This window comes from Ahaetulla prasina, chromosome 1 (assembly GCF_028640845.1).
Source record: "Ahaetulla prasina isolate Xishuangbanna chromosome 1, ASM2864084v1, whole genome shotgun sequence".
Lineage (NCBI taxonomy): Eukaryota > Metazoa > Chordata > Lepidosauria > Squamata > Colubridae > Ahaetulla > Ahaetulla prasina.
In genome coordinates, this window is record NC_080539.1 from 376,689,096 (window position 1) to 376,711,165 (window position 22,070).

General features: G+C 49.2%; 2 protein-coding genes across 3 annotated transcripts in view; both read right to left on the reverse strand.

Moving 5' to 3' along the window:
* Window positions 1-3,018, reverse strand: part of ACSBG2 (acyl-CoA synthetase bubblegum family member 2) — a 44,187-nt gene extending 41,169 nt beyond the window's left edge. Inside the window, exon 1 of the mRNA XM_058163724.1 lies at window positions 2,969-3,018. The gene's annotated coding sequence lies outside the window, so the exon portion shown is untranslated. The remainder of the gene's footprint in view (window positions 1-2,968) is intronic.
* Window positions 3,019-11,229: 8,211 nt separating this feature from the next.
* The window catches only part of MLLT1 (MLLT1 super elongation complex subunit), a 33,648-nt gene continuing 22,807 nt past the window's right edge, over window positions 11,230-22,070 (reverse strand). For both annotated transcript variants that reach the window (XM_058163725.1, XM_058163726.1), the window contains exons 11-12: window positions 19,367-19,438; window positions 11,230-17,220 (exon numbers count right to left, since the gene is read on the reverse strand). In XM_058163725.1, the coding sequence (XP_058019708.1) occupies window positions 17,092-17,220; window positions 19,367-19,438 (201 nt within the window). In that variant the 3' untranslated portion in view covers window positions 11,230-17,091. The remainder of the gene's footprint in view (window positions 17,221-19,366; window positions 19,439-22,070) is intronic.

The following is a 22,070-nucleotide window of genomic DNA, read 5'->3' on the forward strand; positions in this document are numbered from 1 at the left end:
CACGGAGAGGGTAACCCGCTAGTTAGGATATCAACAGAGAGCCAACCCTTCCTTCCTTCCAGCACTGATGATGTTACCTAGTTGGTTAATGAAACGCCTGCAAGAAAACAACCCAGTTCAGAGAGCACCAGCCCTCCTCCTCCTCCTCCTTTCTAGCATTGATGATGTTATCTAGTTGGGTCACGAAACGTCGGGGGAAAAAACCACCCTAGTTCAGAGAGCACTAAGGCCCCCCCATAGTCCTCCTCCTCTCCGCCAACCCCTCTTCCCTTCTAGCACAGATGACGTTACCTAGTTGGGTCACGAAACGTCTGCAAACAAACCACCAGAGAGCACCCAGGACCCCCACAGATTGCTACCTAGAGGCATCCTGAAGACCTGAGATCAGGATAGGGGCAAAGCAAAAGTGCCCACAGTGAGGGGTTGCAGGATTTGGGGCAGGGGTCTCTATTTGGAGAGTGTGCACAGCCGGTTCTCGTCCCTCTTCGTTCCAGAGTTCGTACAGAGTGGGGGGCTTACGGGCAAGCAGAGAAGGAGCTCCAGAAGGGGCAGACCCACCAGGAGGGGGGCTTTTTAAGGGGTCTTTGTAGAACTAACGCCCCCTCCCTCCCCACAAGAGTTCTGGCACACCTAGCCTCGCGCATCTTCATTCCCGGGAGCAAGAGGTTGCACACGTGTGTGTCCCTATTTGTTCTTCCTAGCTGCTCAGTTGAGTCAAGACACAACAAGCAGGAACCCCATTAATGGCCACAGAAGACAGGCACTCCTCAACTTACAACAGCCCATTTAGCGACTGTTTGAAGTTATGACGGCACCAGAAAAAACGACTGAACAACTGCCGCGGTCCGCTGAACAACAACGGCAAGAAAAAGTTTTGTAAAACGGAGCAAAATTCACCAAACCAACGTCGTCTCGCTCAGCAACCAAACTTTGGGGCTCCCTTGCGGTTGTGAGTCGAGTTTGTGTGTTGTGGTTCGATCCAGGCGCGCCCAGTTTCTCTTCCCCTTGTGAATTCCCCCTTCCGTATCGACTGGGACATCATCCCCCATGGGCCACGGCCCTCCAGGGCCCGCCCCCTTCTTTAAATGTTGGGAGAAGAAGAACTTCTTCCCGGTTGTTCGCCGCAGCTCGACAACCTCCCCACGTGCGCCCCGGTTGTATAACTAGCCGTTGCCGCTAATCAATCAGAGCATTGTTCGAAAGAAGGAAATGTTTTGGGCAAAAGAACGATACGCTTAAGTCACGCCTGGCTTTGCACACTCGCTGAGCCGTGTTGTGTCGAAGGACCCACAGCGAGAAAACCATGTAAACAAACAGCCAGGGATTTTGTGACCCGGGCTCGTTTTTTTTTTTCTTCAATTTTCAATGGCTGGGAATTATTCCTAAGAAAAGATTTCTCTTCCCAGCTGAGTTTTAATTCTTGCCCTGCTTCCCCTAAGGCTTCTGAATAAAATCTGAGAGTAGGGAAAGCCCCCCCCCCCAGATCCCTCCCGATTTTGGGGTCCCCTCGTTTTCTCCTTTGGTGACAACCCCCTCTGCACACTGGGGGTTGAGTGAGAATATCTAGAAAAATAAGGAGAAGAGGAGAAGGAAGCTTTCCTGGAGGTCTGGGAAGGGAGATGGGGATCGGGAGAGGCTGGCGGGGCGGCAGTAGGGGGGTGGGAAGAAGGGGTCTCCCCATTTGCCGGGCATGAGAAGGGAGGGTAGGAGTGGCCCAACCAGCCAGGCAAGGTTCGCTTCTGCAGCCCCTGGCAATAAGGCGACAGTTGAGTTCTCTCCAGTCCGCCTCCCAAGTTCTCCAGCTGGGAAGGTCGCCACCTCCCATCATCCCCAGCCCACAGGCCCTTCGGGGAGGGTTGTTTGAAGGAGCGGCTGGAATGATGAAATGCAAAGGAGAGCCCCCCTCCCCCAATGAACAAAGGAAGAAAGAGATGGGGAAGAGGGGCGAGGGGTTTTGACCAGGCAAGGGGTCTAGCCAAGGGGTCCCCTCCTTCCATTGAGCCAGAGGGCAGCAGCTTTGGGGTGCAAAGGGCCGTGTGCCCCTCCGTGCACCGGGGAGAATATTCTGCTTCCACACCCACCCACCCATCAGGAAGAGTTGCATAGCTGACATTATCTGGCCTAGTGGTTAAAGCACCTGGCTAGAGAGCAGGAGATGGAGAGTTCTAGTTCTGGCTTAGCCGCGGAGGATTTGAAGAAGAGACTGGAAAACCGTTTTGTCTGAAAGGGTATAGGGTTTCCTGCCTAAGCTTGGGGTTGGACTAGAAGACCTCCGAGGTCCCTTTGGACTGTTACTCTGTTACTCAAGAGGGCTGAGTGACTTTAGGCCAGTCATCAGGAGGCAGTGAGTTCTAGTCCCTCCTTAGCCACGAAAGATGGCTAGGTGAGTTTGGGCCAATCACCAGGAGACCGGGAGTTCTAGTCCTGACACGCAAGCCGGCCGACTTTGGACCCGTCCCTCCCTCCCTCGCAGCCCCCATCCCACCTCGCGGGGTTGTTGTTGCTGGAGGGAAAAGGAGGAGGAGGAGGAGGAGGGAGGCGTGCGGGAGCTCCCTTCCCCGTTACATGCCGGACATAATAAAGGCGTAAACGGAACGGCGCGTAAACCACGAGGAGTTGGCTGGCGGTAAGGAAGGGGATTTTTCTCCCCCCCGCCGCTCCTCCGCGCCTCCACGGCCGGGCAGAGGCTCCTCGCCAGTCCCGCAAGCCAGCAAAGCCTCCGCCGGACCCCACCTCGGGCAGCTGGGCTCGGCAAGCAGCTGGCGGGCGCCCGGCTGGCGAAGTCCGGCGGGTCGCGCGTGGGAGCCGCAGCGGCCGCTTCTGCCCCCGAGAGCCGGGCTGGGGAGGAGGCACCGAGGGGAGCCCCGTCCAGCCTCTCTCTCTCAAAGCCCGGGACGCCCCGGCAGGCAGCCCCCGCCAAACCCCCCGTCCCGTCCCGTCCCGCAGCCGGCAGCCTCGCTCGACTCACCCTCCGCCTCCCGCGTCTCGAGTAAAGCGCCGCTGCCCCGAAGCCGGCGGCTTTTGTAAGGGCGGGGGGGGGCGGGGGGGGGGGGGGGGCGGGGCCTGCGCGAGACGGCGGGGGGGCTGGGGGATGGAGGAGGGGGGCAGTAGAGCGCAGGCGCCGAGTAACTCGCGGTCGTTGACCTCCCGCCCGAAAACCTGAATGAACGGCTGGCTGGCTGAATGAATGAATGAATGAATAGAATAGAATAGAATTTTTATTGGCCAAGTGTGATTGGACACACAAGGAATTTGTCTTTGGTCCATAAGCTCTCAGTGTACATAAAAGAAAAGATACGTTCATCAAGGTACTATTCAATGAATAGCAAGAGCGCTTAGATTTATATGCCGCTTCCTTCCGGAGCTTTCCAGCTTTCCTCTCTAAGCGGTTGGCAGAGTCAGCCTCTTGCCCCCCCCCCCGCTTCCTTCTTTCTTTTCCTTCCCTTTCTCCTTCTTTCCTTCCTTCCCTCCCTCTCCTCCCTTCCTTTCTTTTCTCCTTCCTTCCTTTCCTTCCCTTCCCTCCTTTCCTTCCCCTTCTCCTGCTTTCCTTCCCTCCCTCTCCTCCCTTCCTTCCCTTTCTCCTTCCTTCCCTCTCTCCCTCCTCTCCTCCCTCCCTTTCTCTTCTCCTTCCTTTCTTTCCTTCCTTCCTTCCCTTTCTCCTTCTTTCCTTCTTTCCCTCCCTCTCCTCTCCTCCCTTCCTTTCTTTTCTCCTTCCTTCCTTCCTTTCCTTCCCTCCCTCTCCTTTCTTCCTTCCTCTCCTCCTCTCCTCTCCTCCCTCCTTCCTCCTTCCTTTCTTTCCTTCCTTCCTTCCCTTTCTCCTTCTTTCCTTCTTTCCTCCTCTTCTCTCCTCCCTTTCTTTCTCCTTCCTTCCTTCCTTCCTTCCTCCCTCCTTCCTTCCCTCCTCCCTCCTCCCTTCCTTTCCTTTCTCCTTCCTTCCTTCCCTTTCTCCTTCCTTCCTTCCCTCTCCCTCCTCCCTTCCTTTCCTTTCTCCTTCCTTCCTTCCTTCCTCCTCTCCTTTCTTCCTTTCCTTTCTTCTTCCTTCCTTCCTTCCCTCTCTCCCTCCTCTCCTCCCTCCCTTTCTCTTCTCCTTCCTTTCTTTCCTTCCTTCCTTCCCTTTCTCCTTCTTTCCTTCTTTTCCTCCCTCTCCTCTCCTCCCTTTCTTTTCTCCTTCCTTCCTTTCCTTCCCTCCCTCCTTCCTTCCTTCCCTCCCTCCCTCTCCTCCCTTCCTTTCCTTTCTCCTTCCTTCCTTCCTCCTCCTCTCCTCCCTTCCTTTCCTTTCTCCTTCCTTCCTTCCTTCCCTTTCTCCTTCCTTCCTTCCTCTCCCTCCTCCTCCTTCCTTTCCTTTCTCCTTCCTTCCTTCCTTCCTCCTCTCCTTTCTTCCTTCCTTCTTCCTTCCTTCCTTCCTCTCCCTCCTCTCCTCCTCCCTTTCTCCTTCCTTTCTTTCCTTCCTTCCTTCCTTTCTCCTTCTTTCCTTCTTTTCCTCCCTCTTCTCTCCTCCCTTTCTTTTCTCCTTCCTTCCTTCCTTTCCTTCCCTCCCTCCTTCCTTCCTTCCCTCCCTCCCTCTCCTCCCTTCCTTTCCTTTCTCCTTCCTTTCCTTCCTTCCCTTTCTCCCTCCTCTCCTCCCTCCCTTTCTCTTCTCCTTCCTTCCTTCCCTTTCTCCTTCTTTCCTTCCCTCTCTCCCTCTCCTCTCCTCCCTTCCTTTCCTATCTCCGTCCTTCCTTCCTTTCCTTCCCTCCCTCCTTCCTTCCTTCCCTCCCCCTCCTTTCTTCCTTCCCTTTCTCCTTCCTTCCCTTCCTTCCCTTTCTCCTTCCTTTCCTTCCCTCTCTCCCTCCTCTCCTCCCTTCCTTTCCTTTCTCCTTCCTTCCTTCCTTTCCTTCCCAAAAGACTGGACAGCCATTTGTCTGAAATGCTATAGGGTTCCCTGCTTGAGCAGGGGGTTGGACTAGAAGACCTCCAAGGTCCCTTCCGACTCAGTTATTCCGCTGTCCGTCCTTCCTTCCTTCCTTCGTTCCCACTTAGCACTTATACACCGCTTCCTAGTGCTTTCCAACCCCCTCTAAGCAGTTTACAGAGTCAGCCTCTTGCCCGCCCCCCCCCCAACAATCTGGGTCCTCCTTTTACCATCCTCAAAAGCAGGGGTCTCCAACCTTGGTCCCTTGAAGACTTGTGGACTTCAACTCCCAGAGTCCCTCAGCCATTAACCAACTAGGTAACATCATCAGTGCTGGAAGGAAGGAAGGGTTGGCTCTCTGTTGATATCCTAACTAGCGGGTTACCCTCTCCGTGTTCGTGAGAAAGTGTTTTCCTTTGGCCAGTTCCTTGGTTAGGGTGTTGCTTGTCCCTTTGTCTGGTGTTAATCCCTGCTTATCTGTTCTTTGCTTTGAGTTCTTGATGTTTCTAAGCTTGCCTGCCTTTCACGACCCAACTAGGTAACACGATCAGTGCTAGAGGAAATTAGCCATCAATCGTCTTTCGGAAAAGAATTGCATCTCTAAGGATCACCTGTCCATTTGGCCCAAAACTGCCCCGCCTCTAATACAGTATCGCTGGTGTTTTTATCTCGTGCTTTGAAATCGGGATTTCCCAATGGAAGTAGTTCCTGATTCCCTTTAAAAGCAGGAAGGAGTCATTTCCTCTTTCCACTCCTCTTCCTCCCCTCCTCCTCTTTCTACTCTTCTCCTCTTCCGCCGTTCCTCCTCCTCTTCTTCCTCTCCTCTTTCTTTTCTACCCTTCCTCCTCTTTCTACTCTTCTTCCTCCCCTCCTCCTCCTTTCTCCTCTTTCTCTTCCTCCTCCTCCTTTTTCTCTTCTACTCTTCCTCCTCCCCCTCCTCCTCGTCTTCCTCTATCCTTCCACCTCCTCCTCTTCCTCTTTCTACTCTTCCTCCCCTCCTCCTCCTTTTACTCTTTTTCCCCTCCTCCTCTTCCTCTAACCTTGGTCCCTTGAAGACTTGTGGACTTCAACTCCCAGAGTCCCTCAGCCAGCTTTGAGGCCAGTCAGAACTTTTACTACCGGTTCTCCAGAACTGGCCAGAACCTGCTGAAACCCACCTTTGGTTGTAGCAGCTTTTGGGTGGATCCCCCCAAGGGGAAGGGAGGCTGGCATTGGGTGGGTGGTCAGTGGTCAGTGGGTGGTCAGTGGCAGAAGGACAAACCCACCCCTCCCCATCTTTTTCTGCTTTCTGCCGCCGTGTAGACAAACCCACCTTCCCACCCGACCGAATTGCAAGGTAAACACCCAGAGTCACATCATGTGGATTTTGTAATACAGGTAATCCCCAACTTACAACAGTTCATTTAGTGACCGTTCAAAGTTACAAGGGCACTGAAAAAAGAAGCGACTGATGACCGCTTTTCGCACGTGCAACCATTTCAGCGTCCCCAGGGTCCCCTGATCCGAATTCAGATGCTTCGGACTCAGACTTATGACGGTGGCAGTGTCTCGGGGGTCATGTGATCCCCTTCTGCGACCTTCTGACAAACTACCCCCACGGGGGAAGCCAGATTCGCTTAACAACGGTGTCGAGAAAGGTCGTAAAAATGGGACAAAAGTCATTTTAACAAATGGCTCACTTAGCAACAGAAATTTTGCGCTCCGTTGTGGTCGTACGTCGAGGGCTACCTGCGTTGTTTCTCACTCACATAGTTATTTTCTGTATTTCAGTTTGACTTACCTATTTTTCTCTCTCTCCAAATGGTGATAAGGGTTTATCAAAACCATTTACAGACTGGAAAGTGGGAAAACTTTTTATCCTATTGCTTTATGGATGGATCGATCCTTATCGATAAAAGGAAAATTTGTGTAGCTTAGGGTTGAAATGAGGAGGTCCTTGGTGCTCTCTGAGCTTGGCAGTTTCCTTGCAGACTTTTCATGACCCAACTAGGCAACGTTCTCAGTGCTAGAAGGGAGGAGGGGTTGGCAGAAAGGAGGAGGAGGAGGAGGAGGAAGAGAAGGGGGAGAGGGAGAAGAGGAGGAGGAGGCCTGGGGCTCTCTGAGCTTGCTTGTTTTCTCGCAGACGTTTCATGACCCAACTAGGGAACATCATCAGGACTAGCACCGATGGCGTTACCTAGTTTGAGTCATGAAACGTCTGCGAGAAAACAAGCCAGCTCAGAGAGAACCAAGTATCCTGTCCTCCCCTCCCTCCTCCTCCTCCCACTGATGATGTTACGTAGTTTGGGTCGTAGTTTCTTTTTTTTTATTTTTTATTTTTTATTATTTTTTATTGCTTTTTTCTAACAAACAAACAAAAAATACATTATTGCACCCTTGTGCTATACATAAAAAGGAAGATTTGGGTCTTCGGATATGTCCTCATGATTGCCAAAATCCACGTTCTCGAGGTACAGGTACCGAGGCGTCCAATTTTCCAAGCGCATAGTCCACGAATGGTTTCCAAGTCTTCCAGAAAATATCTTCTTTATACATACCACTTCTAATTTTAATATCACATCTCATTTTATCATTTAAGGCTAATTTCCACATTTCAGAATTCCACTCTTTATAAGATTATAAACTCTGATGAAAAATTACAAAGAGTGATGAGGACAAATTGGGAAAAAGATCTTAATATTGAAATACCAGAGCCAGATTGGAATGTGAATTGGAATAGTAGAATTATGAGAACTTTATAAGGATTAAAGAGCATAATTATAAAGTTGTTTGGAAATGGTATTTGACTCCAGTAAGATTGTCACAAATGGATAAAAAAATTAGTAAAAAATGTTGGAGATGTGAGATGGAATTGAGGATTTATGAACATATGTGGTATAAATGTGATAAGGTTAAAAAGTTTTGGCAACAATTGGAGAAAATGATATTTGAAATGATGGGGAAAGTAATAATATTGAGAGTGGAAGCTATATTATTGTTGGTAATTAAGGAAATAGAATTAACAAAATATGAAAAAGAATTGATTAGAATTATGATTATAATAGGTAGAATTATAATAGCTAGATATTGGAAATTAGATGTGTTTTTTAGAATAGAAGAGTGGAATTCTTGGGTCGTAGTTTCTTTAGCCCAGTGTTCCAGCTTTCCATCACACAGAGCACCAGAAACCCCACCGCTTTAACCAAGCCTGTTGCACAAACTAACTACGAGAACTAGGTTTGTCTAATCTGCAGGGGTAGAGAGTGGCTGGGCTACTTTTCCCTCCCTCCCTCTGCCTGCCTGCCTATCTGTCAAAAACCTGGAGACCTTTTCAGCTGCTGGGCTCTCCTGTGCCCGCGTATAAACAAACTTTTAATTAAAAAAAAATAATTATCGGCAGACAAAAGGGAAGCTGTGATGGATTAGGAGCTAATCACGGCAGGTAGATAAAGGTGAAATTCAGATTGAGAGCAGCTGTTGGATTTCCCATCAGAAGAGACCGCTTTGAGCTCCCAGGAAGACGTCAACAGAAGAGGGCCGAATTCACATTTTCTGGAGAGAAACGGGCTTCTTGTCTTCCTGTTCACGTAGGGAAATCTTACTTATCGATCAGTTTCCGTATAAACGCACAGGACCTGCTACCATAACTAGAGAGTAGAACAGGAAAAACCTGTCTTTATGGGAGCCACATTTATAACAGCCTCAAAAACCCAATTGTTTCCCCAGACCTTGGGGCCAAGACCATATTAAAAATAAGGTTTTATTAGTTTTAGTTAATAAACTCCCAGAGGCTGCAGATGCGAGCCGTTACTATTGGTTTTCAATGGATATGATCTCGATTGGTTCTGCTTGTAAAGCTGCCGAGTCACATTGTTCAATCCGGGCAACCGTATCCATCTTTTAAGTAAATAAATACATAAAATTTATTTTTCTTTTTCTTTTATTTTTTATTTTTATTTTCTTTTTTATTGAAATTTATTTTATTTATTTATTTTCTTTTTTATTGAAATTTATTTTATTTTATTTATTTTTTATTGAAATATATTTTATTGAAATTTTTATTTTCTTTTTCTTTTATGTACACTGAGAGCATATGCACCAAGACAAATTCCTTGTGTGTCCAATCACACTTGGCCAATAAAAATTCTATTCTATTCTATTCTATTCTATTCTATTCTATTCTATTCTATTCTATTCTATTCTATTCTTATTTATTTTATTTTATTTTTATTTTATTTTTCGTATTTTTATACCGCCCTATCTCCCTAGGGACTCATTAAAAATAAAGTAAGTTAAAAAAAACAAACACAACTCCTCACGGCTTGGGTTCCTGCAGAATTTCCTCTTCATTTTTGATGAGCCCAGAGATCGCTCCAATAATACGGGAAATTTCTCCCTTTGAATAAAATGTGTTCGTTTAAAAAGGTTTGTCCTTTAAAAAAACATTTTTTTGGCTACTGTAGACTAACACGGCTCTCTTCCTCTGTTACCTCTTTACTGCCGACAACTTGATGGACAACTACAGGTAGTCCTTGACTTACAATGGTTCACTTAGTGACCGTTCAAAGCTACATCACTGAAAAAAGGGACTTCTGGCCGTTTTTCGGAGTCATGACCTTCGCAGCATCTCCACCATGACATGATCAAAATTCAGACGCTTGGCGACAGGTTCGCATTTATGACGGTCGCAGTGTCCCTGGTGGGTTGGGGTGGGAGTGTGAGCCCTTTTGCGACCTTCTGACAGGCAAAGTCAACAGGAAAAGCCGGATTCACTTAACAGCCGGGTTACCGACTTAACGACTGCAGTGGTTCACTTAACCACCCGAGGCGAGAAAGGTCAAAATTCACTTAAGATGTCTCGCTTAACAACAGGAGTGTTGGGCTCAGTTGTGGTCGCAAGTCGAGGACCCCCGGTATAGCAACTTTACAACTTAACAGACTTCCACTCCCAGAATTCCCGAGCCAGCCGGGGATTCTGGGAGTCGTAGTGCACAGGTTGTAAGGTTGCCAAATAAAGGGGCCTTCATGGGTGCTTCAGGTATTTTTTAATTATTTATTAAATTTATCTGCAGCATGTCCCAGGGATTCGGGGGCCGGTTTCAAAGAAAAGTCTTGGCAAAGAAGAAAAGGTATATATGCAAATATAAAAGATGACCAGAACTGGACAGAACCTGGAAAAAAAACAAACCCAAAAGATCCCACAAGGGGCTTTGCTCCCTCCCATCAAAAGACCTGGGGGGGGGGATTTTCAGGGGTTTTTGGAATATCAGCTGAGTTGGGGCTGCTCAGATCCGGCGGGTGGGGGGTGGGCAGACCCCCACACCAGACAAACAGGCCCTGTTTTTATTCATTTAGCATACGGTGCATCGTACAGGGACCCTCAAAAATAAATTTCATTCCAACTAGGTTAGTAGAAGCCAATAAAATGCAATAGAACAAGAGAGCTGGAAGGGATCTTGCCCAAGGAGGAGACCCTACACCGTTTCTGACAGATGGCAATCGAGTCTCTTCTTGAAAGTCTCCAATGATGAAGCTCCCACAACTTCCGGTGGCAAGCAGTTCCACTGGTTAATCGTTCTCACTGTTCCTCCTTATTTCCAGGTTGAATCTCTCCTCGATCAGTTTCCATCCATTATTCCTCGTGTGGCCTTTGGGAAAGAGGCTGAATATAACTATGTAAACGGCCTGGCTGCGTTCTGGAGCAGCTGCAGCTTTCGGTGGCCTCCAAGGGCAGCCCCAGGCTGACCAGATTGCAGTAGTCAAGCTACAAGGCGACCTCCCTCTTTTCTCCTCCCTCCTTTCTTCCTTTTTCCCCTTCCTCCCTTCTCTTTTCACCCCGTCCTCCTTTCCTCCCTCCCTCTCGTCTTTCTACCCCATTTCTTCCTCCCTCCCTCTCCCCTTTTCCTTCCCCCCTCCCTCCAGGCACAGAGGGGGGGGGGATATGACGCCTCCTTCCCTCTCACCTGCCCTGCTCTCAGGGAGACCCCCCTCCCCTTCCAGGTGGGTGAACGAGGCTCACCTGGACATGGGAGGCCTCCCCCCACTTTGGCCTCCCTTCTTGTTCATGCTACAAGGAGGGGGCCGGGGAGAACAAAGAACCAGCTGATCCCCCAAAATGTCCACAGCTGGATGGGCACCTTTGCAGAGCATACCTGTCTGGATGCCAAAGCCCCTCCCTCTCCCCCCCCCCCCAAGAGAAAAAAAAACACGACATCCCCTCCAGATTGCGACTTTCACCTTTTATTTCAGGTTCTCTTTTTTTTTTTCGTTTTAAATTTTTTCCTATAAAACTCCTCCATAAATTTCCACAAATGTAACAAAAAAGCTTAAAAGTCAGGACCCCCCCCCCGCCAAAAAAAAAATTGACCACAACCCCATAACTTATTACAAACATTTCCCTCCCCACCCCTGACTTTTTTTTTTTTCCTCCAAAAGGTTTTTGTTTCGGATTCTGCAGCAGGACAGGCGAGTCCCCGATCGACCCTCTGCCCTCCGGCCTTAAAAACCAATTTTTAACGCGCCTGGGTTGATTTTTAATACTTTTTGCTCCGGAGAGAGAAACCGAAGCTTTCCAATACCTGCCTTAAGGACTTGTTCGTTTTGAGGGTGCAAACCCCCCCCGTTTTGTTCTCAAGGCCAGACCGGTACCCCCCCTCGCCCCCATCTCCACCCACGGGGCGAACCTGAGATGGGACAGGTGGGGGAGACGGGTGCCCTTGGCAATGAAAAGGGAGGGGGGGAGAAATAACAAGAGATGCTTAATTGTAGTTAATTGTGATGCACCTGGTCAAAACAAGGAGCAGAGAAAGGCCCTACGAAGCTCACCTGGCTGGGAGATTAGAAATCTCCTTATTCATAAAAAGCAAAGAAACGAACTGCAAAAACTGAGAGGGATCGGCCGATCCTGTAGGAGATTGTTCTCCAAAATACTTTTTTTAACTTTTAAAATACCAAAAGAACGGATGCGAGGGGAAAAATAAATAAATCCCTGAAATGGCACATCTGACCCCCAAATGGGAAAATCCAAATTTAAAGAAGATTCGTTCAATCTACAACATGGGCGTCCAATTTCGGCAATCTGTGGACTTCAACTCCCAGAATTCCCCCAGCCAGTGGACTTCTGGGAGTTGAAGTCCACGAGTCTTCAAAGGTTGGGAAGGCTGGACATACCCCCCCCCAACGCCCCTCGCCTGACCACTTTCTGCTCTGAGAAAATCTGGGGGTGCTGCAAAAGGTGGGATCAGACCGGGGATGTTCCCTCGTGTTTGGGGGGGAGAGTTCGGTGGGGCAACCATTGGGGAGGGGGCGGAAGAGGGTGGGATTTGCAGACAAGCCCCTTAAATTGAAGGGTCCCGCATAAACTGCTCCTCGGAGAACAGGGCAAAAACAGGACTTCTTTTTCCAAGCCAAAATGGCTCTTAAGTGGGGAGGGGGAGACCTTCACTCTGAGCGCAAACAGCAGCCGTCCATATTTCTGGAGGCGTGTGTGTGTGTGTGTTGCCCACCCATTCCCACCTGCAGGAAAAGCCGGTCTACGAATCCTCCCGGCTTCCAAAACTGGGGACAAACAGGAAACCAAGGAAGAAAAAAAAACCAACATTACTCGTGAAATACTTTTGTTCTGGCGAAACTGAGAAGCCTCTTAAGGAGGGTCGGAGAGAAGCTTTGTTGAAGGGCCGTTCCGCTAAAAATACTCCGGTTATTTTGTGCCCCAGGTCGTCTCGCCCTTGGAAATCACCCGTTCTGTCAATTATTTATTTCGGCGATGGGCAAAAAGAGGAAGGCCGGCCAAGCCACGTTCGCAAGGGCTGATCGATCGCCAAGGTCGGCTGACCCGAAGCACAAAGTCCACCTTTGGTTCGAGAGGAAAACATTAGGGGATGTGCCAGGAGAAGCCCACCACCCCCATGAAATGCCCCCCCCCCGATGTGTTATGAGTTGTGCCACCCCTCTGATTAAATTCCTGGAAGCAGAGAGGTGGCTTCGGGGCAGGGGCTGGATTTTTGCATTGCTTCGCTTGGTGGCCTCCAGACCAGCCGAAACTGGCAAGGGAAATGAATTCGCCAACTTTAAGACATGTGGAATGATGGGAGTTGAAGTCCACTCATCTTAAAGTTGCCATGTCTGGGAGAGCCCTGGCCTGGATTCGGAAGTTGCCAGTTGCCCACTCTCAACACTCAACACGGTCCGGAATTAATATCTGAAATACGACTCACACAAAATTGTGCTATGCTCTGTGCAGAGAACCGCCCAGGCATCCCATTCCCCCAAATTTCTTTCTGAAACAAGGAAACAAGGGTTCAAGGGCCTCAGGTGGCTCAGACTGGTAAGACAGTCTGTTATTAACAGCAGCTGCTTGCAATTACTGCAGGTTCAAGCCCCACCAGACCCAAGGTTGACTCAGCCTTCCATCCTTTATAAGGTAGGTAAAATGAGGACCCAGATTGTTGGGGGCAATAAGTTGACTTTGTATATAATATACAAATGGATGAAGACTATTGCTTAACATATTGTAAGCCGCCCTGAGTCTTCGGAGAAGGGCGGGATATAAATTCAAATTAAAAAAAAACAAAAACCAGAAACCAGAGGGGAGAGGAAAACACACTGGAACTGGAAAAGCTTCGCGCCTTACTCAAATGTTTGCCTCCCTCCCAGAAACTTCTGAGGTTTTTCCAAGATGTCAAATCTTGGAGGATTGGACAACTTTTAGGTTTGCAGGGCCACGTCTCCAACTCAAAGGAGCCTCCATTGCAATATTTCTGCCCCTGGCCTGCCAACGTTTCTGCTTAACGTTTCTGCAAGACTATATATATATATATATATATATATATATATATATATGTATGTATGTATGTATGTATGTATGTATGTATGTATGTATGTATATTTATTTATTTATTTTCTGAGGTTTTCGCGGGTGTTTGTATGTAGCTTCGTGCTTCTAGGAGCAATGTCCTATTTATTGCTCCTAGAAGCACGAAGCTGTAAACACCAGCCTGATGATGATGACGAATGAGACTTCGTTGAAACATCGTCAAGACACTTCCAATTTTACGCGGGAGAAAACCAGAATAACCAAAAACCTACATACATATATATATATGTATATATCCAGTGGTGGGATTCAGCCTGTTCACACCAATTCGGGAGAACCGGTTGTTAACTTTCTAAGCAGTTCGAAGAACCTGTTTGTTGGAAGAAATCTTATTTTGTTTTTTTCCACTTTACAGGGCTAATCCTGTAAGGAAGGCAGGAAGGTAACATTCTGGTGGTATTTCTAGCCTCATCTTTATTGCCCTACTTACAGAAACTGCCTCTCTGGTTAAGCCTTGTTACATTGTAACAGCTAAGGCGAAGCGTCCATCGACGTGAGTGCCGTTGAGTTGCCCACGCCCACACGGTCACATGACCACTGAGCCACACCTACCCAACTGGTCATTAGGGCAGAGAACCGGTTGTTAAATTATTTGAATCCCACCACTGTATATATATCTATATATCTATTATTTCCCACCTTACGGAAGAGCGTGATGGGCGTTGTCTACCCGAGCATCAGATGGGAGGAAGCTAAAAGCAGGAAGCCCGAAGGGGCAGAGGAGACAACGCACGAGATAATCACATCACACCCGCAAACACCCGCAAACACGGCCGCGCCTGAGAGAGAATCGTCTGCCAGGGAAGGTGGGGGGGGGAGGAGGGAGAAGAGACGGTCCTCTGGTCGGCCAGCCAGCCAGCCAGTTCTTTGAGGCTCTCGCCCCACCACGAAACATCCAGCCTTTGGGGGAGCAAGGTGGTGGGGTAGAGAAACTAAAGTAATTTGGGGACCTACAAACACAAATGCTGTCTCCAGCGGAAGAGACCCCTCCCCTTTTATTGCAGGGAGGTCAGAGCATTAATTCAGGAGGACCCCCTCCCTTCTTCCCCCCACCCTAGCCCTTCTGACCCCTCCCCAGCCAAGCCCTCTGGAAGCACATGGGAGCCTCTTTCTCTTCCAAGCAGCTTCAAAGCTAAGAGGGGGGAACAGTGTGACCAGGGGGGGAATCAGCCCTTGCTTTGGGAGGGAACCATTTTTACAGCGGTCGCAAGCAGATCTGGGGGGGGAGGGGGAAAAGGCTGGCCCCAGCGGTAGTGTTGGTCGCCGAGCAGAGTGTGGCAGCCCCGTGGGATGCCACCGAGAAAACGGTCTGGGCTTCTGCTGGGTTGGTTTCTTGCCCGTTTGTCTGCTGGCCAAATTGGGAAATCTCCACCTGGCTTGAGGCGTTGCCAAAAGTCAGGGTGGCTCGCGCAACCTGACATCTCGAAAACCTTTGCAAACAACGTTGTGTACACAGACAGCAAAAAGCAACCAAAAAAAAAAAAGGGGGTGGGGGTTTCACCTTGGAACAGGGTCAACATGACCTCACTCGGATCGGCTTATTGCCACGTCAATCTTTTAGGGAAGCGATGGGGAAGAACAATCTAGAAGCCGGGGGACGATTCCCTCCGAAAAGAAAGAGCAACTGGAGAAAGGGCGAAATACAAAATATTAGCCGCCGGCAACATTTTCTGCCCCGGTGCACAAGCAGGTAACGTTCAGCCGAAGGTGGCGTTCCCACCCCGAGACTCGGAAGGACAGAGGGGAGGGGGCTTCGTTCCCAGGAGGCATGGACGGGACCACACAAAACTGCCTTGCAGACGCCTCGTCGCGTCTCTAAATGCTAAAAAGGGGAGAGGGGGAGGACTCCTGCGTGTGTGTATGTATATATAGAGAGAGTCATGATTTTAGGCCTTGCCTGAAAACGCCGTGGCTAGCTGAGCGAGGAATATTGACGGATATTCCCATGGGTTGTCCGAGAAGATCAGTCCGTTTTCGGAAACCCGCGGGAACCACAAAAGGAGCATTTTTCCAAAGGAAGAAAGAGAAAAGGGGAAACAAAACATACGTTTTCATGACTGATGACCTCTTGCCCTCCAAACTGGTTGTGCGGAACCCAGAGCCGACGAGGTTTCTCTCAACCAACGCACACCGGAGGGGAATTTTGGCCCCCCCACCCAAAAAAAAAACTTTCCTTGAACACTGATGGCAAATTGAAAAAACGAACATACCGAGAAACGCAGCGCAGAGGGAGACTGTCGCTCGGCACGAAAGACCGCGGGAGCCTTTGGCCCAACTCCCCCCTCCCGCTTCTAAAACGCTAAAAAAACCGCCCGTTTGAACAAACAGAAGGTAGCACAAAGCCCTATTTCACCTTTTCCTTTTTTTAAAAAAAGAAATCTTAAAAAAGCCTTAAAACGTGCCCTCCCTAACCCTCTTTTCAGACCTCAAGGCCCGTTGCGGCCTTCTCTTTCTTTTTTCTTTTTTACACCGTAAATACATTATAGGTACATACGTACAGATAGCGACCGGGTTATCTGTAGGTATGCGTGGAAAACGGACAGCGTTACAATTAAGGTCATCCTTACGGTCCAAGCCGATCAAAAACTGGAACAAACCGGGAACCAAGAACCGCGGCGCCTTAAAAGACTCGAGGGAAGCATCTTCAGCCGCTCAAGGGCCGGAAAACCTTTTGCCGAAGAGCCGTGGCGTGCCAGACTCCGCCCGGTCCGAGCGCACTGCATGGGCACATCCAGCGGGGTGGCCAGCCCACAGTGCAAAGCTGGCCCCTTGGCCCATGGCAGCTGGCAGGGCAGAAGTCTCCGGCCATCAATAATGGCTGCAGGAAGGCCGACGTTGACCCAACTGGTTTGCCGTGGAGGGCAGGTGCCAGCAGATCGACACCCACGGGCGCACACACACCCTGGTGGAAGAGGCTGCGAGTCCAACGGAAGAAAGCGCTGCGTCCATTTCAGGCTGACCCCAAGTCTATATATCTTAAAACCACACCCCCTCCCCAAAACTCTCTTGCTTCTAAAACGACCAGGCTGGGAACGAGAAGACGGTGGCCAGCTGGGATCAAATCCTGCTTTCGCTCAAAGCGGTTCCGGAGCAAACGGGGCGGGTGGGATGGGGGGACAAGAGGACGGCGGCCAGAGGCGAGCGCTCAGCTGAAGCCCGAAAGGAGAGAAACCGAGTCGGGGGCAGCGGCGGCAGGGTCTTCCTAGCGTGTGGCTGATCCCTAAGGCAGTGCTTCGGGTGAAAGGAGAGAGTAAGGCAGTGGCCGTAGTCCGCGGGGGTGGGGGCGTCCCCCCTTTCCTAATCCCAGAGAGACCGAAGAGAAGCGGGTGGGTCCTGCTCCCGAGGGTCACGTGGCCACCGCCTCCAGGTAGCTCTGCAGCTTGCGGACGGTGGTCTCGTCCAAGGAGAAGAGGTCGAAGTCGAAGGTGGTGTTGGTGACGTTGAAGTGGCCCGTCTCTTCGATGAGGTTCACGATCTGGGACGGGAGGAAGAGGAGGAGGAGGAAGGTACTCGCGTTAAGACTCTCCCTGGACACATTCAGAGGTAGCCCTGTCCTTACATACGTTCGTTTAGTGACCGTTCCTAGTGAAAACGGCCCCGAAAAAGCTGACAGGTGGACGATTTTTCACGCTTAGGAAGATGGCGAGGGATGCACGGCGGTTTTCTCGCAGACGTTTCATGACTTGAACTAGGTAACATCATCAGTGCGAGAAGAGAGAGGGGTTTGTGGAGAGGAGGAGGAGGAGGACTGTGGGGCCCTGGGTGCTCTCTGAACTTGGTCGTTTTCTTGCAGACGTTTCATGACCCAACTAGGGAACCTCTTCAGTGCTAGTTGTCGTCGTCACCACGGTCATCATCACTAACACTGATGATGTTCCCTAGTCGGGTCATGAAACGTCTGGAAGAAAACGACCAAGCTCAGAGAGCACCCAGGACCCCTCATGCCAACTCTGAGCTACAAATATTCTCCTTTGTTAGTATTTATGATTGCCGCAGCCTCTTGGACGCTTGGCAACCGGCTCGTATTTATGACGGTCGCAGTGTTCCGGGGTCACGTGATTCCCCCGTTGCGATCTTCAAGGGGGAAGCCAAATTCACTGAACAGCCGGGTTGCTAACTGAATACGGACTTAACAGCTGTGGCAAGAAGAGTCGTGACATGGGGCGAAACTCTCTTAGCAACGGTCTCCCTTAGCAATTGAAATTTGGGGCTCAATTGTGGTCGTACGTCGAGGACTACATGTAGGAGGCCCTAACGCAACACCCTGAAATTCAGGCCAGCGTGCAGCCGCCTCCTCCTCCTCTCCTCCCTGAACCCATTTTGAATTTGGAAAATTAATCGCTCTGAATTGTGGACGTAACCCTGGGGGAGGGGGGGGCGGGACCAATTCATCACCTGCCTCCCAGTTTCCTGGAATTCCCAGTTTCTGCTGGTCCAAGGGAGTTCTGGGAGGCTGCAGGTCATCCATCAGAGGATCCTGAAGTGAGCAGGGGGCTGGACTCAATGACCTGAAAGGTCCCTTCCGATCGAGGATTCTAAATACGGGGGCCTTCCAAATTGACTTTCCTGCCTCCCCAGGGGCAGGGGTGGCATCCTTCTGCGATTAGCCTGCAAGATGTCCCCCTTCCTGCTCTCGAGAGCATTCACCTTCATTTTTAGTATCTTTGGAGCATTATCAGGACGACGGAATCTAATGTAATGATTGAAGTACGACGTTACTTCAAATCGCACAGCGATCACTTTAATAGCAATAGCAGTGACGCTTCCACTCATAATGCTTGACAGGTTCTCTAATGACCCCTGGTGGCACAGCGGCTGCATTGCAGCATTGCAGGCAAAAACTCTGCCCACACTGCCAGGAGTTCGATCCTTGACCGGCTCAAGGTTGACTCAGCCTTCCGTCCTTCCGAGGTGGGTAAAAGGAGGACCCAGATTGTTAGGGGCAATTCGCTGACTCTGTAAACCGTTTAGAGAGGGGCTTAAAAGCACTGTGAAGCCGTATAGAAGTCTTATTACTTTTTTTTTAATTTGCATTTATATCCCGCCCTTCTCCGAAGACTCAGGGCGGCTTACACTATGTCAAGCAATAGTCGTCATCCATTTGTATATTATATACAAAGTCAACTTATTGCCCCCAACAATCTGGGTCCTCATTTTACCTACCTTATAAAGGATGGAAGGCTGAGTCAACCTTGGGCCTGGTGGGACTTGAACCTGCAGTAATTGCAAGCAGCTGCTGTTAATAACAGGCTGCATTAGCCTGTTGAGCCACCAGAGGCCCCTATAATATTGCTATTGCTATTGCTAAGCAGGTTACAGAGTCAGCCTCTTCCACCTAAACAATCTGGATCCTTATTTAGCGACCTCGGAAGGACGGAAGGATGAGTTGACCTTGAGCCGGTCAGGATCGAACTGCTGGCAGTGGGCAGTGAGTTAGCCTGGCATGCTGGGCTGCCAAGGCTCTGCTTTTGGGAACCTGTCTGCAACCACTGGGCCAGGCAATTCTGAAAATGTATCCCGCCCCCTGTCCGATTGTCACATCAAGACTGTCAGATCTGCAAAGCCGAGAAAATGGTCCTTCCCTCCCTCACCTGGCAGAGCCACCCAGACCTGCTTCTCACCTGCTGCAGCACGTTGCGTTCTCGTAAAGCCATCAGCCGCCGGTGAAGCTCCACCAACTCATCTGTGTAGGCCTGGGGGGGGGGAGAGGGGGAGGGAAAAAGACCAGGTTGGTTAGCAGGCTCTAACTGTGGGGGCCTTGATGCTCTCTCAGCTTATTTCTTAAAATAGGTAACGCCATCAGGGCTAGACTGATGTTGTTACCTAGTTGGGTTGTGAAACGTCTGCAAGGAAACCTCCAAGCTCAGAGAGCCCCAAGGGCCCCACAGTTCAACTCTGAGCTACAAACGTTTTCCTTTATTGGCTGTATTTTATTCCTTTATTTTATTCCTTTATTTGATGAACGTATCTTTTCTTTTATGTACACTGAGAGCGTCTGCACCAAAACAAATTCCTTGTGTGTCCAATCACACTTGGCCAATAAAGAATTCTATTCTATTCTATTCTATTCTATTCTATTCTATTCTATTCTATTCTATTCTATTCTATTCTATTCTATTCTATTCTATTCTATATTCTCTATTCTATTCTATTCTATATTCTGTATTCTATTCTCTATTCTCTTCTCTTCTATTCTATATTCTGTATTCTATTCTATTCTATATTCTGTATTCTATTCTATTCTATATTCTCTATTCTATTCTATTGTATTCTATATTCTCTATTCTATTCTATTCTATTCTATTCTATTCTATTCTATTCTATTCTATTCTATTCTTCTATTCTATTCTATATTCTGTATTCTATTCTCTATTCTCTTCTCTTCTATTCTATATTCTATTCTATTCTATTCTATTCTATATTCTGTATTCTATTCTATTCTATATTTTGTATTCTATTCTATTCTATTCTATTCTATATTCTCTATTCTATTCTATTCTGTTCTATTCTGTATTCTGTATTCTATTCTATTCTATTCTATTCTATATTCTATATTCTATATTCTATTCTATTCTATTCTATTCTATTCTATTCTATTCTATTCTATTCTTTTCTATTTCTATTCTAAGTAACCCCTAACTAGCCCAAATTCAACAAGAAGAGCCTGGATTGGTCAATAGGACCGAGACTTCTTGCCTGCCTCCAGGACAGCGTGTCTCAAACCATGGCCACTTTTAAGATGGGTGGACTTCAACTCCCAGAATCCCCCCCCCCGGTCATCTCTGCTGCAGGGCCTAAAAGTTGGCTGTAGGAACAGCTGCAAAGAGAGCTTAATGATGGCTTGTTTCGGCCTGCAGAGAAGTACGGAGTGGGAAACTGGGTTTTGGGTGGTGAAGGCCCCAGACTGTCAACCGGGAGACCTGGGAGTTCTAGTCCCACCTTAGGCACAAAGCCAGCTGGGTGATCCTGGGCCCATCACACCCTCTGGGCCCTCGGCAGGAGAACGGCAAACCACTTCTGAAAAAGGTTGCCGAGAAAACGGTTAGAGGCTTATGCCAAAAAATACAGGTAGCCCTCGAGTTACGACCACAATTGAACCCAACATTTACGTTGCTGAGGGAAACATTTTGTTCAGCGAGTTTGGGCCCGTTTTATGACCTTTCTCGCCCCAGTCGTTGAGTGAATCACTCCAGTTAGATCAAGGAACCAGTGGAACTGCTTGCCACCAGTAGTTGTGAATGCTCCAACACTGGAGGTTTTTTTTTTAAAGAGACTGGACAAAACATTTGTCTGGAATGGGATAGGGTCTCCTGCTTGAGCAGGGGGTTGGACTAGATGACCTCTGAGGTCCCTTTCAACTCTGTTATTCTAATTCTAATTCTGGTAACCCGGTTGTTAAGTGAATCTAGCTTCCCCATTGACTTTGGTTGTCAGAAGGTCGCAACAGGGGGATCACGCTGCAACCGTCATAAATGTGAATTGGCAGCCAAGCATCCAGATTTTGATCCCATGACTGGTGTGATGCTACAATGGTCGCAAGTGCGAAAACCGGGCAGAAGTCTCTTTTTTAAAGTGCCGTTGTAAATTCCGTCACTAAATGAACTGTCGTAAGTCGGGGACTGGCTGCACTTGCTGGGAGTTAACAGTGACGTGAAGGCAGCAGAAAGAAAAGATTTGACTCGATTTTATTGTTTTTTTGAGTCTCCTGCCTTTACAAATAGTCCTCAACTTAAACGGCCATTCGTTTAAGGACCGAAATTGTAACGGTGCTAAAAAAAAAAAAAAGGGAATTAAGCGTTCCTCGCACTTATGACCACTGCAGAAGTCCCTGAGATCATGGGATCAAAATTCGGGCACTGGCAAGCCGTCTGTACTCATGAGGGCTGCAGTGTCTTGTGTGTGTGTGACACGATGGCCATTTACATCCTCTCTGACAAGCAAAGTGAAAGGGAGGGGGAGGGGGAAAGTCGAGTTCACTTAACGACTGCACGATTCGCTTAATGGCCACGCCATTCGCTGAACCGCCGCAACGGAATGAAAGGTTGCAAACCTGGGCCCGGCACCCACTCAAGGATCGCACTCCGCTTAGCCACGGAAATCCCAGCCGCGCGGCCGTTAAGCCGAGGACCGCCCTGTAATTCCTTTGGCTCGCCACGTCCGGTCCTGAGCTGCTTCCACGTCATGGCGAATGGGGAAGACACCCCGCCCGAGTCCTCCCCGCCCCCCCCGCTTGGAAAGCGACTGGCGTGGCCCTCAGCCAATCGGCACCAGGCAGGAGTGAGCGCAGGAAAGCCTCCGGGAAGTAGTTGCCGGTGCGAAAAGTGT